The 18,742-nt window shown below is 40.0% G+C and overlaps 1 protein-coding gene and 1 pseudogene across 1 annotated transcript; one reads left to right on the forward strand and one right to left on the reverse strand.

The window, feature by feature from the left end:
- Positions 1 to 12,817: 12,817 nt before the first annotated feature.
- On the reverse strand, positions 12,818 to 13,177 carry LOC111826214 (annotated as a pseudogene).
- Positions 13,178 to 14,224: 1,047 nt separating this feature from the next.
- On the forward strand, positions 14,225 to 14,695 carry LOC102428376 (parathyroid hormone-like). Its single transcript, XM_023754514.1, has 2 exons — positions 14,225 to 14,315; positions 14,434 to 14,695. Exons 1-2 carry the CDS (start codon positions 14,230 to 14,232, stop codon positions 14,693 to 14,695), a joined length of 348 nt encoding a protein of 115 aa, XP_023610282.1. The 5' UTR covers positions 14,225 to 14,229.
- The last annotated feature ends 4,047 nt before the right edge of the window (positions 14,696 to 18,742 follow it).

Raw genomic sequence — 18,742 nt, forward strand, 5'->3', positions numbered from 1 at the left:
CCCGCCAGAGGGAGGGATCACGGAGGTTGGCCGGCTGGGGGGAGGGCTGGCCATGGGAGGTTGGCTGTGGGAGCACACTGACCACCAGGGGGCAGCTCCTGCATTGAGCATCTGCCCCCTGGTGGTCAGTGAGCATCATAGCGACCGGTCGATCTATAAGTCGGTCGTTCGGTTGTTTGGTCGCTTAGGCTTTTATATATATACTAGGGGCCCAGTGCACGAATTTGTGCACCTTGAAAGGAATTGTGGGCTGCGAGGCTGAGGTGGGCACAGGGGTGAGTCTTGGCCCACCCTTCATGCCCCCAGTCCCCTGTCTGCCAGCAGCCCCACTCCCACCACCACCACCGCTCCCACATGCTGACGGCGCCAGCCCCACTTGCACCTCCTGATGGCACAGAGCGATTGGGACCGGCGCCAGCAGCAGGTGCCAGTGGTGTCTGATGCCCCGATTACCTGTCAGGAGCAGGGGGAGGTGGAGAAGCCCTCAGGGGCAATCAGGACCGGAGCTGGGCACCAGCAGCTGGTTCGAGCGGCAGCTCCAGTGCCGGCTGTGAGTGGGGCTGACACCGGCAGTGGGTGCAAGCAAGGCCATTGCCAGCAGCAGGTACGAGAGGCAGCTGCTGGCCCCGATCGCCCCCCAGAAGCAGGGGGAGGTGGAGAAGCCCTGAGGGGCAATCAGGGCCAGCAGCCACTGCTTGCACTGGTTGACGGCACCGAGTGACCGGGGCCGGTACCAGGTGCTGGCAGTGGGTGTGAGTGACGGCTCTGGCGCCAACAGTGGATGCAAGCAGGGCCGGCGCTGACAGCAGGTGCAAGCACCGGGCAGGACCACAGGGCATGGAAGCAAAGAATTTTCAGTAACCACCAGAGGCTCGCCGCAATGACAGCGACCAGCGCCCTGCCTTGGTCTGGTGCCCCCACTTACCTGCTCCACCATCCCGCTGCAGCCGATGCCCGCCATGTTCTGTGCATGCCCCATGGTGGTCAGTGCACGTCATAGCGACCGGTTGTTTGGTTGTTTAGTTTTTCCGTCGTTTGGTCTATTTGCATATTAGGGTTTTATATATATAGATAGTTGAGCCAATATTGATACATTTTTATTAGCTAAAGACCATTATTAATTTATATTTTTTCTTAAGTTTTAGTCGATGTCCCTTTTCTGTTGCACCATATTACACTTAGCCTCCTAGGCTCCTCTTGGCTGTGACAATTTCTCAGATTTTCCTTGATTTTGATAAGTTTTGAGGGGTACTGGTCAGATATATTGTAGGATGTCCCTCAGTTGAAATGTGCCTTATGTTTTCCTCACTATTAGACTGAGGATATGGATTTTGGAGAGAAAAATCACAGAGGTAAAATGTCATTTTCATCACATAATATCAAGGGTACATTCTACAAATATGACATCACTGTTGATGTTGACTTTGATTACCTGGCTAAAGTCATGTTTATTGGGTGTCTCCACTCTAAAGTTATGCTCCCCCCCCCCTTCATATAGTACTAGAGGCCCAGTGCATGGCATTCGTGCATTTGGGGGTGGGGGGGCCCCTCAGCCTGGCCTGCGCCCTTTAGCAGTCTGGGAGCCCTCAGGAGATGTCTGACTGCGGCTTAGGCCCACTCCCAAAAGCCACAATCGGACATTCTTAGCACTGCCGTGGAGGCGGGAAAAGCTCCTGCCACCACCGCTGCGCTTACCAGCCTTCAGCCCGGCTTGTGGTTAAGCAGTGCTCCTTCTATGGGAGCACACTGACCACCAGGGGCAGCTCCTGAATTGAGCGTCTGCCCCCTGGTGGTCAGTGCACGTCTTAACAACTGGTCGTTCCACCGTTTGGTCGATTTGCATATTGCCCTTTTATTATATAGGATTCTTTGGAGGAAGTCACTCTACACAGCCCACACTTGAGGGGACGGTTATGCTCCCTCTCCTAAACATTTTTTACAACAAATATTGGAAGCATGAGTTGGTTTTATAAGGTAGATGTATATCATTGCCTGCCTTACCCAGACAGATCCTTTTAAGAAAAGTTGCCTTGAGAGGAGGGAATTAGGAGGACTGAATAAAAGAAGGTAAAGAAAGTAGCCAAAGAACATATATACGTAGCCCATGGACACAGACAACAGAGTGGTGAAGGTCAGGAGAGGGGCCTGGGTGGAGGAGGGCAAAGAGGGGGAAATAGGAGACATCTGTAATAGTGTCAACAATAAAAAAAAAAAAAGAAAGAAAGAAAGAAAGAAAGAAAGAAAGAAAGAAAGAAAGAAAGAAAGAAAAGAAAGGTTGCCTCCACACACAGCCTCTATTTAGTGGACAGTAGGCCACACAGCCATGATTGGGATGGAAATGGCCATTTAACCTTCAGTTTTTATTCTATTCAAACAATGATTACATTATTTTTGTAATTTTTTTTGGCATTCACAATTATTCAATTTCTCTCACATTAAAAAGCTCATTGACTCCCTTTGAAAAATACTGTTAAAGAATCCACAATATATTTGATGCATTGAAGTCAAAGTTTCTGAAGAAAGGGTTCCTAAAATTCTTGCTGACTTTTTAAAAAATTCATTGAGTGAATTCTAATTATTTCTTGTTCAGGGTTTTCAATATTTCCTTAGCAGTAAGATTACTCAAATTTTAAAAAGAGCAGTGTTATTGAAGTGTTCCATTGCTTAAAGGAACTTGTTAAATATGTTAAAGAGAGAATTGATAAATGTGTATTCCTTAAGTGCCTGTTCTTAAAAAGGACAAGGTTGCTTATGAACAGGAAAAGAAATTCCAACTTGAGTGGACAAAGATTATGGCATTTGTCATAACTATCTTGAAGAATTTTATTCTTTTATGTGGATATTTCTAAATATGCATCCAGCATGGGAGCAAATGAAATCATCATGTATAGTAATGAAGAAGGGAATCCAAATTCATGACAATGTTCTTTTTTTGTCAGTGGGTAACTATTTAAAATTCATTGATTAAGAGACAAAATGTTATCCTAAAGAATGGAAAGCCATTCATGTCACAAAAGATGGTATTGTATGCTTTACAACATCAAATGTGAAGAGCAGTTCTTGGAATTGTTGATTTTATTACAGTACATAGTCAGGATATCAGCTCATATGATAACGTTGAGCATGTTTTCTTATTATTAATGCACTAGAGGCCCGATGCACGAAATTCGTGCAAGAGTAGGCCTTCCTTCCCCCGGCTGCTGTCACCAGCTTCCCTCTGGCACCCTGGACTCAGGCTTCCCTCTGACCGCCGGCAGGTACCCGGGACCCGGGCTTCCCTCGCAGCCCCGGCTTCATCTGGAAGGTTGTCCGGTCTAATTAGCATATTATACTTTTATTATTATAGATACTCAATGGAGAAAACCATGAAGTAATTTAGATGTAGAAGCTCTGTTACAATGTAATTGAAACATGAACTCTAACTGCAGGAAATCTTATAAGCCAATACTACAAAATAGGAATTGTTAAGAAAAGCCAAATTAATCCTAACTGGTTTGGCTCAGTGGATAGAGCATTGACCTACAGACTGAAGGTCCCAGGTTTCAATTCCAGCCAAGGGCACATGCCAGGTTGCAGGCTCAATCCCCAGTAGGGGGTGTGCAGGAGGCAGCCAATCAATGATTCTCTCTCATCATTGATGTTTCTATCTCTCTCTCCCTCTCCCTTCTTCTCTGAAATCAATAAAAATATATTTTAAAAAAAGGAAAAGCCGCCCTAACCGGTTTGGCTCAGTGGATAGAGCGTCGGCCTGCGGACTGAAGGGTCCCGGGTTCGATTCCAGTCAAGGGCATGTACCTTGGTTGCGGGCACAACCCCAGGAGGGGGTGTGCAAGAGGCAGCTGATCGATGTTTCTCTCTCATCAATGTTTCTAACTCTCTATCCCTCTCCTTTCCTCTCTGTAAAAAATCAATAAAATATATATATATATAAAAAGGAAAAGCCAAATCATCAGGGAAATATAACTTTAAAAAGAGGTATGTAATTTAGATACTTAACATTGATTTCAGATAAATACAAATAATTTTTAGTATAAATATGTCCTATGCAATGTTTTTTTATTTCAGTGTATATATGCATAGGTAATTAGAAATCATTCTAATTTAATTCAGTATCATGTGGGGTTTTCTTAATTCTTTTTTTTTCTAATTGTAAAAAGAACATTGAACATGAGATCTATCCTTTCAATAAAACTTTAAGTATACAATATAGTATTGTTGACTGGTTTCCAGTGTTTTTTGTTTGTTTGTTCGTTTGTTTGTTTTCTGGTGGGGAGGAGGGGGTAGCAGGGGAGGAGAAGGCAGCCCATAAGGTCAGAGCCAGTGTCTGACCTGGGCCACGTGCCCACCCGGTGATGGCCAGTGTTTTTATTTGTTGAATCTGGCAACCTTAGTAATGCTGGGATCTGAATTAAGATCTTCTGGATTTAAGTCTAGTGATCTTTCCACTATGACTTGCCTTGTAGTTGAGTTCTCAAAATAACCAACCACATGAGTATGAGTATGTTTGGAATTAAGCCTCACAGTAACTTTTTCACATTTCGTTGGTACCGTAGACAGCTGGAGAATGTCCCTGGAGAAGAAATAGAATCTCATCTTCCTGCCTCTCTTTGTACCTATTATAGCATTCTTCTGGACAGTTTGTTGAGTTAAGCCATATGGGAAATTTTTTTCATTGTTGAAAGATGAAGTCAATAGCATTCTAGGTTGAGCCTTTAGAGCAGCTCTATGTTCGAAATGCCATTCATCCAGCTTAAAAGGGAGACAAGAAAGCTACAAATTGGAATTACATCACCCTTATAGGATTCATGAGAACAATATTACTACTGTACTGTTAATTGTGATTTAAAAAAAACAAAACACCTTATTTTTATTGACTTCAGAGAGGAATGGAGAAGGAGAGAGAGATAAAAACATCAATGATGAGAGAGAATCATTTATCAGCTGCCTCTTGCACGCCTCCCCACTGGGATCAAGCCCACAACCTGGGCATGTGTCCTGACCAGGAATCGAACCGTGATCTCCTGGTTCATAGGTCAATGCTCAACCTCTGAGCCATGCCGGCCAGACAATTGTGATTTTAATTGGTAGCATGTATGCAGCTGACAAGGTACCTTCATAAACATTATTCTGTAGGATCCTCATAATTACTTTATGGGATAGTTTATACCTATTTTTCGATGGAAGGTTTGGTAATAAAATGACTTATTCTGGGTTGTGGAACTAATTAGTGCCAGAGCTTTGACCTTCATCTTCATCTTTCATGCTCAGGTCCTGAGTGTTTCCACTGCACAGAACTGATAGGTGGGTGTGAGAAGAATGGAGCTTCTAGGACTGCCCATCTGTTTAACTTGTGTACATGTCTATTCTCCAATCACACTTAGCGCATTGTGTTACCAACAATACAAATATATGTTTTGTTGTCATTTAAATTTATAATTCATTGCATCATAACTGCCTACTGCCTCAGAATTCTTTGCACCTTAAGGGGCTGGGCTGGCAGATCTTGTTGGCAGAGAGCACAGTGGGCCCAGGAGCTCAGCACTCTCCCTGTCTATTACCGGAGACTTCTACAATGAGGTGGATCCATCGGAGGAAATGGGCAAGAGACACTTTCCTTTCAGATTTAGATTTAGCATGCATTTTTCTGAATGCAAAACATTTTCACATTTAATAGCTCATATCCAAAAGCTCATAACTCAAAAGAGGGAAGGCAGTTTTCTACTTTAAGATGTGGAATTTGAGATCTAAAGGTTAAATGCTCTAACTTAAAAAAAAATCACATGAAAACAAAATTCAAGGAGAAGACTGTGAGCAGGGAAAAGACTACTGTCTATTGGCTGTCTGACTTTTAGGTGCCCAACAGATCTTTATACTGTGTTGGATCAAAACTATAATTTAGATCGCAATGTCTGCATTCCTAAACCAGGAGTCTGAGAACCCAGATCATTTGACTTAGAGCTTCAGTAATAAGAAACCAATACTCCCTGTCTGGCTTTCTTCTCACACTATTTCAAAAGCATATAGGAGTCCTAGCAGGTTTGGCTCAGTGGATAGAGCATCAGCCTGAGGACTGAAGGGTCTGGGTTTGATTCTGGTCAAGGCTACATGCCCAGGTTTCAGGCTCAGTCCCTGGTAGGGGGCGTGTAGGAGGCAGCTAATCAATTATTCTCTCTCATCATTGATGTTTCTCTCTCTCCCTCTCCCTTCCTTTCTGAAATCAATCTATATATATAAAAGCCCAGTGACCAGAATGGCGGAATGACCAGAATGACCACAACAACCGGTGGCTATGATGCACATTGCGGCAGCCAACCAACCTGATCCAGGCCCAGATTGCTGCCCCACCCCCCGTCCTGATTGGGGGCGGGGCTGGCCAGCCAACAGCCCTCGGCCCCTTCCCCTCTATCAGCCAGACCTGATGGGCCCCCATCAGGGCAGGCTGGCTGGATCCCACCCATGCATGAATTTGTGCACCGGGCCTCTAGTAAAATATATTAAAAAAAAAAAACATATAGGAAAGAGTCAGAGTACACAGCCTATTGGCTCTAGTTGAACATTAAAAAAAGATGTGAAAGATATTGTATCTTTTTCTAGTATCATAGGGAGAGTAGTGCATAACTAAGATTCTATGTAATCCAAAGGAAGATCCACATTCACAGAGGAAAACATATTATCTGAACTCCAAGTCAGAACCTGAAAACTATGAGTAATTTCATGGGACAATAAAAATATATTGTGTAGAATTAAGAGTGATGACATCAGTGATCTGGTCAGCTCACTGAAAAAAGTCTCCAAAAATTTGAGACTTTACTTCTCAATTAAATTTCTGTGGCTGTCCATGTTCCTTATGATTAAAAGAAAAAAAAAAAGCTCTCAATTAAGCCTACTTTCCCCCTACTATGTTATGTCTTTAAGAAACAGAGGAGAAAAGTAGATTAAAGCTCAGGAGCTTTTGAATGAGGAACACCCAAGGACATGTTCCATTCTTAACCTATGTCACAGAGAATGTCACAGAGACATCTGAACAACTAGAAATCTTTTTAACCACGTAAAGACTCTAAGGTTTCCCTAAATGACATCCTGGTTTACACTGTGACAAGACAGAGACATTCCTTGCTGTATTTAGAAAGATTGCCTCATCCCAGGCATCCAGTATCTCACTATTTACCCTTACTCCCCTACCTATAGAAACGCCTCTTTCTGACTGAGCATGTCATCCTAACACTCCCCCGTTCCATGTGAACATACAGAAGGCTGCAAACACATGCAGGATGGACATTTACTGATAGAGTAGACAAGAAACAACTGGTAGTATTTTGTCTGTGAGGGTAGCTGTATACTAGTGTTCTATTGTCAAGGGCTACTCAAGGATAATGTATCCCAGGGTTTATAACAGCCCAAGAATGTCAAGAGAACAATGGCTTACTAAATGCTGCCAAAGGGTCCCAGGTTCGATTCCAGTCAAAGGCACATACCCCAATTGCAGTGTTTCTCTCACATCAATATTTCTTTCTGTCATTCTCTCTCTCTTCCACTCTCTCTAAAAAATCAATGGAAAAATACCCTCGAGTGAAGATTAAAAAGAAAAAGCTGCTTATTAGAGTATCACACTCAAAGAATCCATCAATAAGAGGGTTATCAAGAAAGAAAATACAGGCAGGGGACAGGATTGAAAATAAAGTCTATCTGGCTCAAAAAAAAAAAAGGAACTGCACATTACAAAAAGAACTAGGAAAATTCAACAGTTATTATACATTGTCTTTTGAAGCATTTTTGTCATTGTCTGAAACTATAGACAAATTCAGGAAAGGGAAGAGGGAAAGTTTTCTCTGTCAGATCAGGAAGAACTCAGTAGCTCAATATCCCACAGAGGAGCTAAAAGCAAAAAAGTAAGTCAACTTCCCCCATCCTCTGGGGAGCAGAGAGGGTTTGGAGGCTGAATTAATAATCAATTATGCCTGTGTGAGAAAGCATCCATAAAAATCCCTAAACATGGAGTTCAGAGAACTTCTCGGTTGGCAAGCACACCCACATGCTGGAAGGCTGACACATCTCAACTCAAGGGGATAGAAGCCCCTGCTCTCAGGGACCTCCTAAAAAAGAAAAAAAAATTAAGTCAACTGTTAAAACAGACACCATTTAATCTGTTGATAAAACATAAAATTAGGAGAACTGTGGCAGTATTTTCAAGCCCTGGAAGTTTCTTCAAAGCCATACTAATTCTAATTGAGCGAACAGAAGGAAAAACATATCAGTCTCAAATTAAACCTCCCATAAAGCAAGAGGAAATAACACATGACTCTTTATTCTTCCCAAATGTGAGGCATACAGTAGGTTGTCAGAACGTGGCTTCGGAGAACTTGAGAGTGCGAAGAAAGGCTGAGCTATTCAAAGCAAAAAGCTGTGCTCAGCTCTTCTCTGTCACTGTGACATCAGCCTCTTGTGCCCACATAACCCTGAGTCCTCTTTTTCGCTAAATGATTTCCTTCTATCTCATGCCTGCAGTCCCATGGCCTGATGGCTCAGATAAATCATGTGCAAAATCTTGGCAGCTATATCTCTTCTTTGTGGGAAGGTCATGTGGTCCCTTAAAAAATCTGAAGGACACAAAAATATGACTAATGCACATGTGGGTTTAGAGGGGACTACAAGATAAAACTCCTTGGCATGCAAACAAAAGCTTTCCATAATTTGTAACCAACTTACTTCTTTAGGGCCCTCACCCATTTCTCCTCTCCTTCCACTAGCACATATTCTGTCTATTGCCTCTGTGTCTTTGCACATGCTGTTCCTTCTGTCCTTTCTCATCTTCTCCCATGGAAAACTCATAATCATCCTTGAGAACATTTCAGATTCTCTGTAAAATATCTTCCAACAATTCCAGGGAAATTTAGTCACTTCTTTGTGCTTTTATAAAGCTTTGTTCATATCTTTACTATAATGCCTGTCACCTCATACTGTATTTATGTGTTAAATTTGAGGACAGAGATCATGTCTTAATCATCTAGTGATTAATGCAGCCCCTGGCAGATAGTAGGTAGTCAATGCATTTTTTGAATGAATGAACATCTAAATTGGGTAAATACCTATAATAGGAGGAAGACAGTGAACAAACTAATTGCATCACTCCTGGAAAGCTGCTAATTCTGTTAAATTTACCCCTCCAAGTGGGGGAAATGTACAAATTACAATGTTAAACGTGGCTTTATAATTACAATGAAAACTGTTTATAAAACCATTTCCATTTCCAATTCTCCTTTCTCTCAACAGAGTAAGTATAAGTAAAAAAAGATACACAAATATCCAGTGTAGACTTCATCAGAAGAGGTCTTTAAAAAGATCAAAACAATAGATTTTTACCGTCAAAAGAGACCTCTTGGTCATTTGTTCAATCCTGTCATGTATGAATCTCTATACTAATCTCCCCAATAAATGCTTACCTAGTCTCTACTTGAACACTTCCAGTGATGGGGGAACTCACTATTTAGAAGGTACTTGATTCCTTATTTTAACAATGATAATATCCAAGTTAGCTCAAATCTGCCTCCTTGTATTCGTTAACCATTGAAGTCAGTCCTTTGGTCTTAAACCACAGAAAATATACCTTCTTTGTTATGGTTACTCTATAAAAAATGAAAAACAGCTATATAGTCACTCCAAGCTTTCTCTTCCCTTCTCTTCCCTCTCCTCTCCTCTCCCCTCCTCTCCTCTCCTCTCCTCTCCTCTCCTCTCCTCTCCTCTCCTCTCCTCTCCTCTCCTTTCCTTTCCTTTCCTTTCCTCTCCACAGCCTCTCACGTCATGTTTTCGAACATTTTTATCAACCTGGTTCATATCTGCAGACACATTGCAGTCTGTCTCTAACACTTCTGAAATTAAGTGATATTTGCCTACCATAGAGGACTCCCCAGAGCAGGACTAACAGATCTCTCTCATCCAGGTACTATTCAAGCTTGGACTGGCTCTTTACATGGTGTAAGTCACACCTTGGCAATGGTTAGGAGAAAAAGGGATACCATGAAGCCTGGATAGGACCAGAGATAAGAGAACTGATCCCATTCTGAGACTTTAGCTGGGGAATCAGCTGCTTAAATGAATCCTAGGTACACCAAGGGCATTCAAAGGCCTTGATGGAATAGAGGGAGACAAGGTGTGGCCATATTTGAAATCTGATAGGTGGCAGCATTATGCCTCCATTAGGTTTTGGAGCAGGTCTTCAATCATCAGGTGGGGAACACAAGAATCCAGACCTGAGCAAAGCAGCTGCAAAGGGCGAGGCAAATTAAAGTCAAGAAGACTGGAGTTCAAAGAAGGGAGATCTGTTCGTTTCTAGGGGGAAACTGAGATAATAACAATAAAAATGACTCTGGAGTCATAAAGACCTTTGTTGAATTCCATTTTCTTTACTTTCCAAAGCTCAGTGTCCTCATGTGAAAATGGGGCTAATGATTGTATTTATTGAAAGGATTGCTAGGAAAACTCAGTGGAATAATATATGTAAAGTCTACATATAGTTAGTGCTTATCAAATGTTTTATTATTACAAATTAAATGCATGAATAAAATGTAAGTTACATAAAGGTTTAAATTATTTCACTTTTGAAGCCCTTAAAATTCATTATACACTAAGAGCATTTTCTCAAAGTATTTTTAACACCTCTAAGAAAAGCACTATATCTATTCTTTTAAAAGATGTGCAGGATTGATGTGGATTAGTTGAAAATGGCTTGTAAAGTAAGAATAACATAATATGATTCATTATAATCCTCATAGTAACTGTATCAATAATATGGTTATAAACATATACTTATTTTCAGTTTTTATTTTCAATGATGATGTTTTACGTAAAATGATGACTTGACCATAAATCATTGAAATCAGTTTTTTTATAATACAAATTCATTAACTCAGTCAGAATTCAGAATTGCAATTTAATATTTGTTAGAAATCTTTGCATAATTCTTTTTCCTAGCCACCTACTGTTTTTCTGTTAATATCTAATGATCTAAATCTTAAGAGGAATGGGCACCGCCCAATGGGGGTATCTGTTGTTCTGGTCTTATAGTTGCGATCAAGAGAATTGGGAGTGATGACATCTGTAACAAGAAAAGAGCTTCTCTTGGTGAGAAGAACACCTACATATAAAAGTCACCCTTAAGTGTCTACAATCCAATTCATCAGCTTTCTCAAGTTTACTCAACTTTAAGAGAGCACCAGCTGCTAAGATACCTGAAAGATATTGTCCTAAGACATTGTGTGGTGAGTAATCTTTACTTTCTCTTTTAAATCTCATATAATTGTTATAGTATAGGTATTATTTGATGTGTATCATTTTCTACAAGTAGTATGCTGTTTGTTCAAGTTACAATGAGAAGGAGGGTTTGAGTTATGTTTAATATAAAATGCCACAACACAAAATAATTTTATGCTACTAAAATACTCTGAAATCATTTATTCTTGTGAACAAAGTCTTTTGAGGGGCCTTGCTTTTTCTAAATTTATCTGAAATTACCCACAAAAAATTATATTTTGGCATCATATGCTTTAATGGTATCTTACTGAAATTTTCAAATAAAGCAGACTAATGAGGAATAAATCATTCTGATTTAAATAACCAATATATGTTTATTAAATTGAGTTAGTAGTCCATTTTTCTTGCAGAATATCCTTATCAAACTTTTGGTTTTATGACTCACGGAGAACTCAAGTTGTATACTAGAGCTAGAGAAACAATTTTACCACAACATATTTATTCCCTTTAATAAAACTTTTTTATAATTTTCTATTCTGAAAACTGTACAGGAATTGTAAAAAGCTTATTTTTCAGCTTTTTCATGACATTCTTGTAAGAAGCTTGTCTCTATTAGGAATAGGAAACAAAGCAGAGATGTCTAAAATCACTAGATGAATGTGATAGAGCTAAGATTAGACACCAATGCTGCCGACTTCTAGCTACAGTGCCTTTTTAAAAATAACATAAACCAAAATTGAAGTATATGTATTTGTTGCTCCACCAATAGCTTTATATTATATCGCACAGTGAAAATAAATGTAGTAGATCATATTTCTTATACTACTTCTTCTTTTTCCCCCAAACTGCATCCAGCTTTATTAAAGATACTTTTCATAAACAATCATGGTATTTCAGGCAGGATATGGGCAGACAATCATTAACAGTATACAACAGCTTTCAAACTCCCTTCTTCAATGAACTACCAAAATCAGAAAGCCACCATAAAACCCAGTGAAGTCTTCATCTGATGCTCCGAATAGGGAAAGTTTAGAGTGAGGGTTGACATTTCACATTGAGCATGTTGTGTAACAACTTCTCACAAGCCGACCCTAACTTTCAAGAAATGAAATGAAAATGGCAGAGAACATCAATCAGTAGATCCACAATCTAAAAAGGAACTGCTGCTCTTTTGAGGGAGGCCATCTCAGTGGGGACACTGGAAAGTTCAGATTGCCCAACCGGCTGGAAATCAACGTTTTTTGGGTCAGGTCCCAACAGGTCTCTGGGCTTAAGAGAGCCAAAGTCTATGCTAAAGTGGAGAGGGAGAAAAGGACAGAAAAATGAATTTTAGTTTCCCACATGACAAGGTGTTTGTGCCAAGATGGCTAATGTGTGACAACATCAAGAGATCCTCCTCCCAGGAACCAAGAGGAAGTTACTCAAAACTAGAAGGGAAAGGTATTTCCCCCCATGTCAGTCCAGCTTTGGAAACATTCTAGTAGCACTATAGGTCCTTCCCCCAAAATAACAATGAAGTGTTCTGTGTGCTAACAACATAGCTTAAAAGAAAAAAAGTAAAACAAAAGTCTGCATTTTTATAAAACTTGATAAAAAATAGTATTTCAAACTGTACAGTCACCAGAAATACACAGCTATCAAAAATGCACTCAATTCACTTGGCACCTCCAGCACCTTCAGCTTTCTGTGCCTGGTCTGCTTGGCATCTCCATTTTCTGCAGGGCTATTCCTATCTTTGCCAGCATCAGCTTTCCCTTTTCCCTTTCTGTACCTTCTCTCCCTTCTTTGCAGGGGCCTTTTTCGGCTTGGGCTCTGGCTTTGGAGGAGCAGGTTTAGCTGATAACCTGGCAGATCTGCTCTGTGGTTCGTCCTTCACCTTGGCTTCATCTCCTTCACCTTTAGCATCCCCTTCAGCCTTCCTCTTGGGCATGATGGCGATGGTGGCAGGACATCAGAAGGGATGCAGAGGAGGAGGTGTAGGGACGGAGGAGGGGTGAAATGCAGCAGGGCGCTGGCTTTGCTGGATCCTGGGTCGATCTCGCCTCCTCATATTGCTCTATTTCTTATACTACTTCTAAATGATGCACCACTTCAAAAATAAATAAATAAAGCCATTTCCCTTTAAAATATGAGTGCATAGTGACTCTATGTGTATGTTAAAAGAGAACATTCAGCATTAAGAAAAAGCACTTCTATAACAATAAGGTTTGCAATTACTGAAGTGCAGATTAAGATTATTTTGAGATGAAAAGCTTCATGAACAAAAGAGGAAAGTGCTAAAAATTATACTCAGACAAGATAGTTTTAAAAGAAGCTGACAAAAAAACAAACAAACAAGCATTTTATATGAAGCCAAAGCTCTAAATTCCTATAATTAATTAGATGATTTTTAAATACTTTGACACATTTTTAAATGGTAGAAGTATGCACTAATTTAGTAAAAATATCTCTAAATCACAGACTATTAATTTGGTACTTATGGTTATTATTGCAGTGCCTAAAATGAGGTTGACTTATGAAAAAGAAATTTTCTAAGTAAATAAACTGTGTTAATAATTTACCTAAGTAAGAGAATTAGCTATTTTCCAAGCAAATTATAAGCACTTGGTCATAAGCAACATAAAATGTAGGAGGAAATTCTAAAAAGTAAGCATTTTCATTCCTCATGTGGCTTAAAATTCATATATTAAAACAAGAACTCTCAAAAAGATTCCTAAAAAGTAAAACTAATTTACCTAGAAAGTAAAACTAATCTGTCTAATTTCTAAGTCAAATTATGTGTATATATGATACATACTAATGTATCTGTAAAATAAAGAGGCTGATTCCAAAAGTCCTCCATAAAAACCAATGCAATTAGTTGCTGTACCACTCTGTGTACAGTTGTATAGTTATAAATGTAAACTGCTAAATTTAATTACATAATGTGGAATAGTAAAAATATTTTTAATGCCTGCATTTTGCTTTTCCTTTTTAGTGAAGATGATGTCTGCAAAAGACATGGTTAAAGTAATGATCGTCCTGTTTGCAATTTGTTTTTTTGCAAAATCAGATGGGAAACCCATGAAGTAAGTACCGTTCCTTGTTCTGCAGGGCAAGGACTTGGGGACTGGATTTGTAGGGCTGGCTTTTATGATGGGAAGAGGAGAGCTAATGGAGTGGCTTCTCTGTTTCTGTTCCGGACAGAAGGAGATCTGTGAGTGAAATACAGCTTATGCATAACCGGCGTCAACATCTGAACGCGATGGAAAGGACAGAGTGGCTATGGAAGAAGCTGCAGGATGTGCATAATTTTGTTTCCCGCCAAGCAACTGTAGTTCCCAAGGATGATGTTTCCCAGAGGCCCCGAAGAAAGGAAGACAATGTCCTGGTTGAGAGCCATCAGAAAAGCCTTGGAGAAGCAGATAAAGCTGATGTGGACATATTAACTAAGGCTAAATCCCAGTGAAAACACATCTATCAGAGCACTGCTCCAGACAGCCTAGGGGCAACAATATTACATGCTGCTAATGTTTCCACCCTCTATTATGATGACCAAGTACCAATATTTCTAATATTCCCAAACTTTACATGTAATCCATTGCTAACCATGATAGCTATAATTTAATTGATTATTTTGATTTTATTTTTATTCAAGAGTCTTTTACTTATCCTATTTCTGTGCCAGCCTGGCTACTTATTCTTTTTAAAGTATGTTATTGCATAATTTATAAAAGAATAAATTGCACTCTTTAACCTCTCTCTCATCTTACAATGCAAAATAAAAAATTAATGATCATGATTCTAAAAAGGTGACGTTAAGTAATTTTCAATTGTTATAAGAATACCATAAGTAATACCAACATATTTAAATGGATCATGACTAGGAAGAACAACATAAAATGGTTTTATTTCCAGTTTTTTGAAAAATAATGGACATACATCACTTATATAAGTTAAAGGTGTACAACAAGATGATTTGATTTACATATATTGTGAAATGTTTATATGTTGAACATCATCCTTTTAGTAATATTATCAAAGTACCAGGTCCCCAAATCTTACTAGGTAGATACTTTTGTCCTCTTCAATTCAGGAAAGATAATGAAATACTCAGAAAGGGAGAAAGTGATCTGAAACTTGAATGCAAAAGTATTTGCCTATGCCCAATCCTACTGATCATATTTCTAGTCTGATCCCCAAATTCCATGGACTAGAGTTTTTGTATGTTTTAGAATATAACTTCATTTATTTGTCATTTGACACATATCTATCTAGGGTCCATTACTTGCCATGTACTATATTAGGCACTGGACATACACCAGTAAGTGAAATAGACACAGTTCTTGTCTTCATGGGGCCAATAATTTAGTATGGAAGACAGACATTAATTCAGTATTAACTTTGATAAGTGCTCTAAAAGAAAAGCACAAGATACTTCAGGACTGTAAAATACACAGCCCTGATCTACTTAGGTCAATACTGTCCAATACAACTGTCTGTGATGATGGAAATGTTCTGTATTCTGTGCTGTCCAATACCATAGCCACATATGCAGTTAAAATGTGGCTTGTGCCCAGATGGTCTCAAGCAGCCAAAATCCTCAGTAGTTTTTACAGCCAGAAGTTATGGCAGGGGTCCTCAAACTTTTTAAACAGGGGGCCAGTTCACTGTCCCTCAGACCGTTGGAAGGCCGGACTATAGTTTAAAAAAAAACTATGAACAAATTCCTATGCACACTGCACATATCTTATTTTGAAGTAAAAAAACAAAACGGGAAGAAATACAATATTTGTATTTGCATGTGGCCCGCGGGCCATAGTTTGAGGACCCCTGAGTTATGGGGACTTCTCTCCCTGGTACTGGAACTCTGTTTTGGGAGGCCTGATGTAGGGCTATGACTCCTTCACTCCTCAAGTGGGGGCTTCACAACCAAGATATCCCTCCCCATTTTTATCCACCACACATGTGTTCTGTGTCTCCGCCCCTCCTACCAGTCTCAATGAGGCTTCTTCTTAAATTCCTTAGTTATAGGATTTCCAGTCAGCTAGATTTCAGATAGATCTGTAATTTTAGTTTAGTTGTAATTTTGATGTGTTTATGGGAGGATTGGGTACCACATTTACCTATGCACCATCTTGACTAGAAGTCCTTTACTTTTATTATTGTACTAGACACTGGTGCACGAAATACATGCACGGGTAGGGTCATTAGGCCTGGATAGTGATCAGAGCCAAATGGGGCCTTCGGGCTGCCTGCCGGGGCCTTCCTTCCCCAGCTGCTAGCCAGGGCCTTCCTTCATTCTGTGCTGCCCGCTGGAGGTCAGCGCATGCCATAGTGAAGGATGGAACTCCCAGATCTCCTGGTCAAACTCCCAAGGGGATACTTTGCATATTAGCCTTTTATATATATTCATATACAAAAGCATGTGTAAAACACAAATGTAGATTTTTAAGAAAAAATATAAAATGAACACCATTACTCACTACTCAGATTATGAAACAGAATATTGCCAGTATCTTAGAAATTCCTTGTTAGCCCTTCCTCAATCAAATCCCTCTTCCTCTTGGCCTCCTTTTTATATTTATCATTATTCTCTTCTCCTTTTCTTTTCTTTTCTTTTCTTTCATTTCTTTTTTTCTTTACTTTCCTTTTCCTTTCTTTCCTAGTTTCACTCAACTGTTTCTCACATGTCATGTTTTCGAACATTTTTATCAACCTGGTTCATATCTGCAGACACATTGCAGTCTGTCTCTAACACTTCTGAAATTAAGTGATATTTGCCTACATAGAGGACTCCCCAGAGCAGTACTAACAGATCTCTCTCATTCAGGTACTATTCAAGCTTGGACTGGCTCTTTACATGGTGTAAGTCACACCTTGGCAATGGTTAGGAGAAAAAGGGATACCATGAAGCCTGGATAGGACCAGAGCTAAGAGAACTGGTCGAATTCTGGGACTTTAGCTGGGGGATAAGCTGCTTAAATGAATCCTAGGTACACCAAGGGCATTCAAAGGCCTTGATGGAATAGAGGGAGACCAGGTGTGGCCATATTTGAAATCAGATAGGTGGCAGCATTATGCCTCCATTAGGTTTTGGAGCAGGTCTTCAATCATCAGGTGGGGAACACAAGAATCCAGACCTGAGCAAAGCAGCTGCAAAGGGCGAGGCAAATTAAAATCAAGAAGACTGGAGTTCAAAGAGGGACTGTGTTTCTAGGGGGAAACTGAGGTAATAAGAATAAAAATGACTCTGGAGTCATAGAGACCTTCGTTGAATTCCATTTTCTTTACTTTCCAAAGCTCAGTGTCCTCATGTGAAAATGGGGCTAATGATTGTATTTATTGAAAGGATTGCTAGGAAAACTCAGTGGAATAATATATGTAAAGTCTACATATAGTTAGTGCTTATCAAATGTTTTATTATTGCAAATTAAATGATGACTAAAATGTAAGTTATATAAGGGTTTAAATTATTTCACTTTTGAAGTCCTTAACATTCATTGTATACTAAAAGCATTTTCTCAAAATATTTTAACACCTTTAAGAAAAGCACTATATCTATTTTTTTAAAAGATGACCAGGACTGATGTGGATTAGTTGAAAATGGCTTGTAAAGTAAGAATAACATAATATGATTCATTATAATCCTCATAGTAACTGTATCAATAATATGGTTATAAACATATACTTATTTTCAGTTTTTATTTTCAATGATGATGTTTTACTTAAAATGATGACTTCACCATAAATCATTGAAGTCAGTCTTTTTTAGATGGCCATGCATCTCAGTCTGTCTTTACATACAAACACGTGCACACATTCTTGGAGTGTGTACCATTTAGAACTCAGTCCTTATGGTTAGAATAAGACACCAGAAACCAAGAAAGTAACACTGCAGAGGAGTAGCCCAGCCCAAATAGCACCTGGTCCAGGCTGGTAACACAGCAGTGACTCTCCCTACCGGCCTGTGGATGTGGTGGTGCCATTGGTGGGCGCAGTGGTGAGGAGCTGAAGAACTAGGGCTGCACAGAGTTGCGTATGTCTGCCCCGGGCAGCCTGCTGCTTTTATAACATGTAATTGAGTTGAACACAAAGTATAGTAACTGATCTCCCTTCTTCCTGGATGAGCGCCCGATGGTGGTGAAATAGTGGTGTCAGCACCCTGAACATGCCCAGGTGGGCAGTGCCCGGCTACTGCTTCTTTTTGAGATGATGCTGTGCTTCGGTTGTGGCCCAAGCTGTGAAGTGTTGCTGCGCTTCTCTCCTGTGGAGCGCTGATCACTCACACAGCGGGTTTGGTGAATATTGGTTGGGGCGAGTCTTGCCTGTCTCCACTTGGTCATCTTTATATGAATCCAATGAGGTGTGTTGGGGGGGGGGGGTGGATTATTGTTTTTGTTTGTTCGTTTTGGTCTTTCTGAAACGGTTTTTAGGTGATATTCATGAAGAGCAGTCCGTACCTAGAACTGTGCCACTAATGAGAGGAAAACCTGTCTGAGAAGGTGCGTCTTCC

This window comes from Myotis lucifugus, unplaced genomic scaffold (assembly GCF_000147115.1).
Source record: "Myotis lucifugus unplaced genomic scaffold, Myoluc2.0 scaffold_61, whole genome shotgun sequence".
Taxonomy (NCBI): domain Eukaryota; kingdom Metazoa; phylum Chordata; class Mammalia; order Chiroptera; family Vespertilionidae; genus Myotis; species Myotis lucifugus.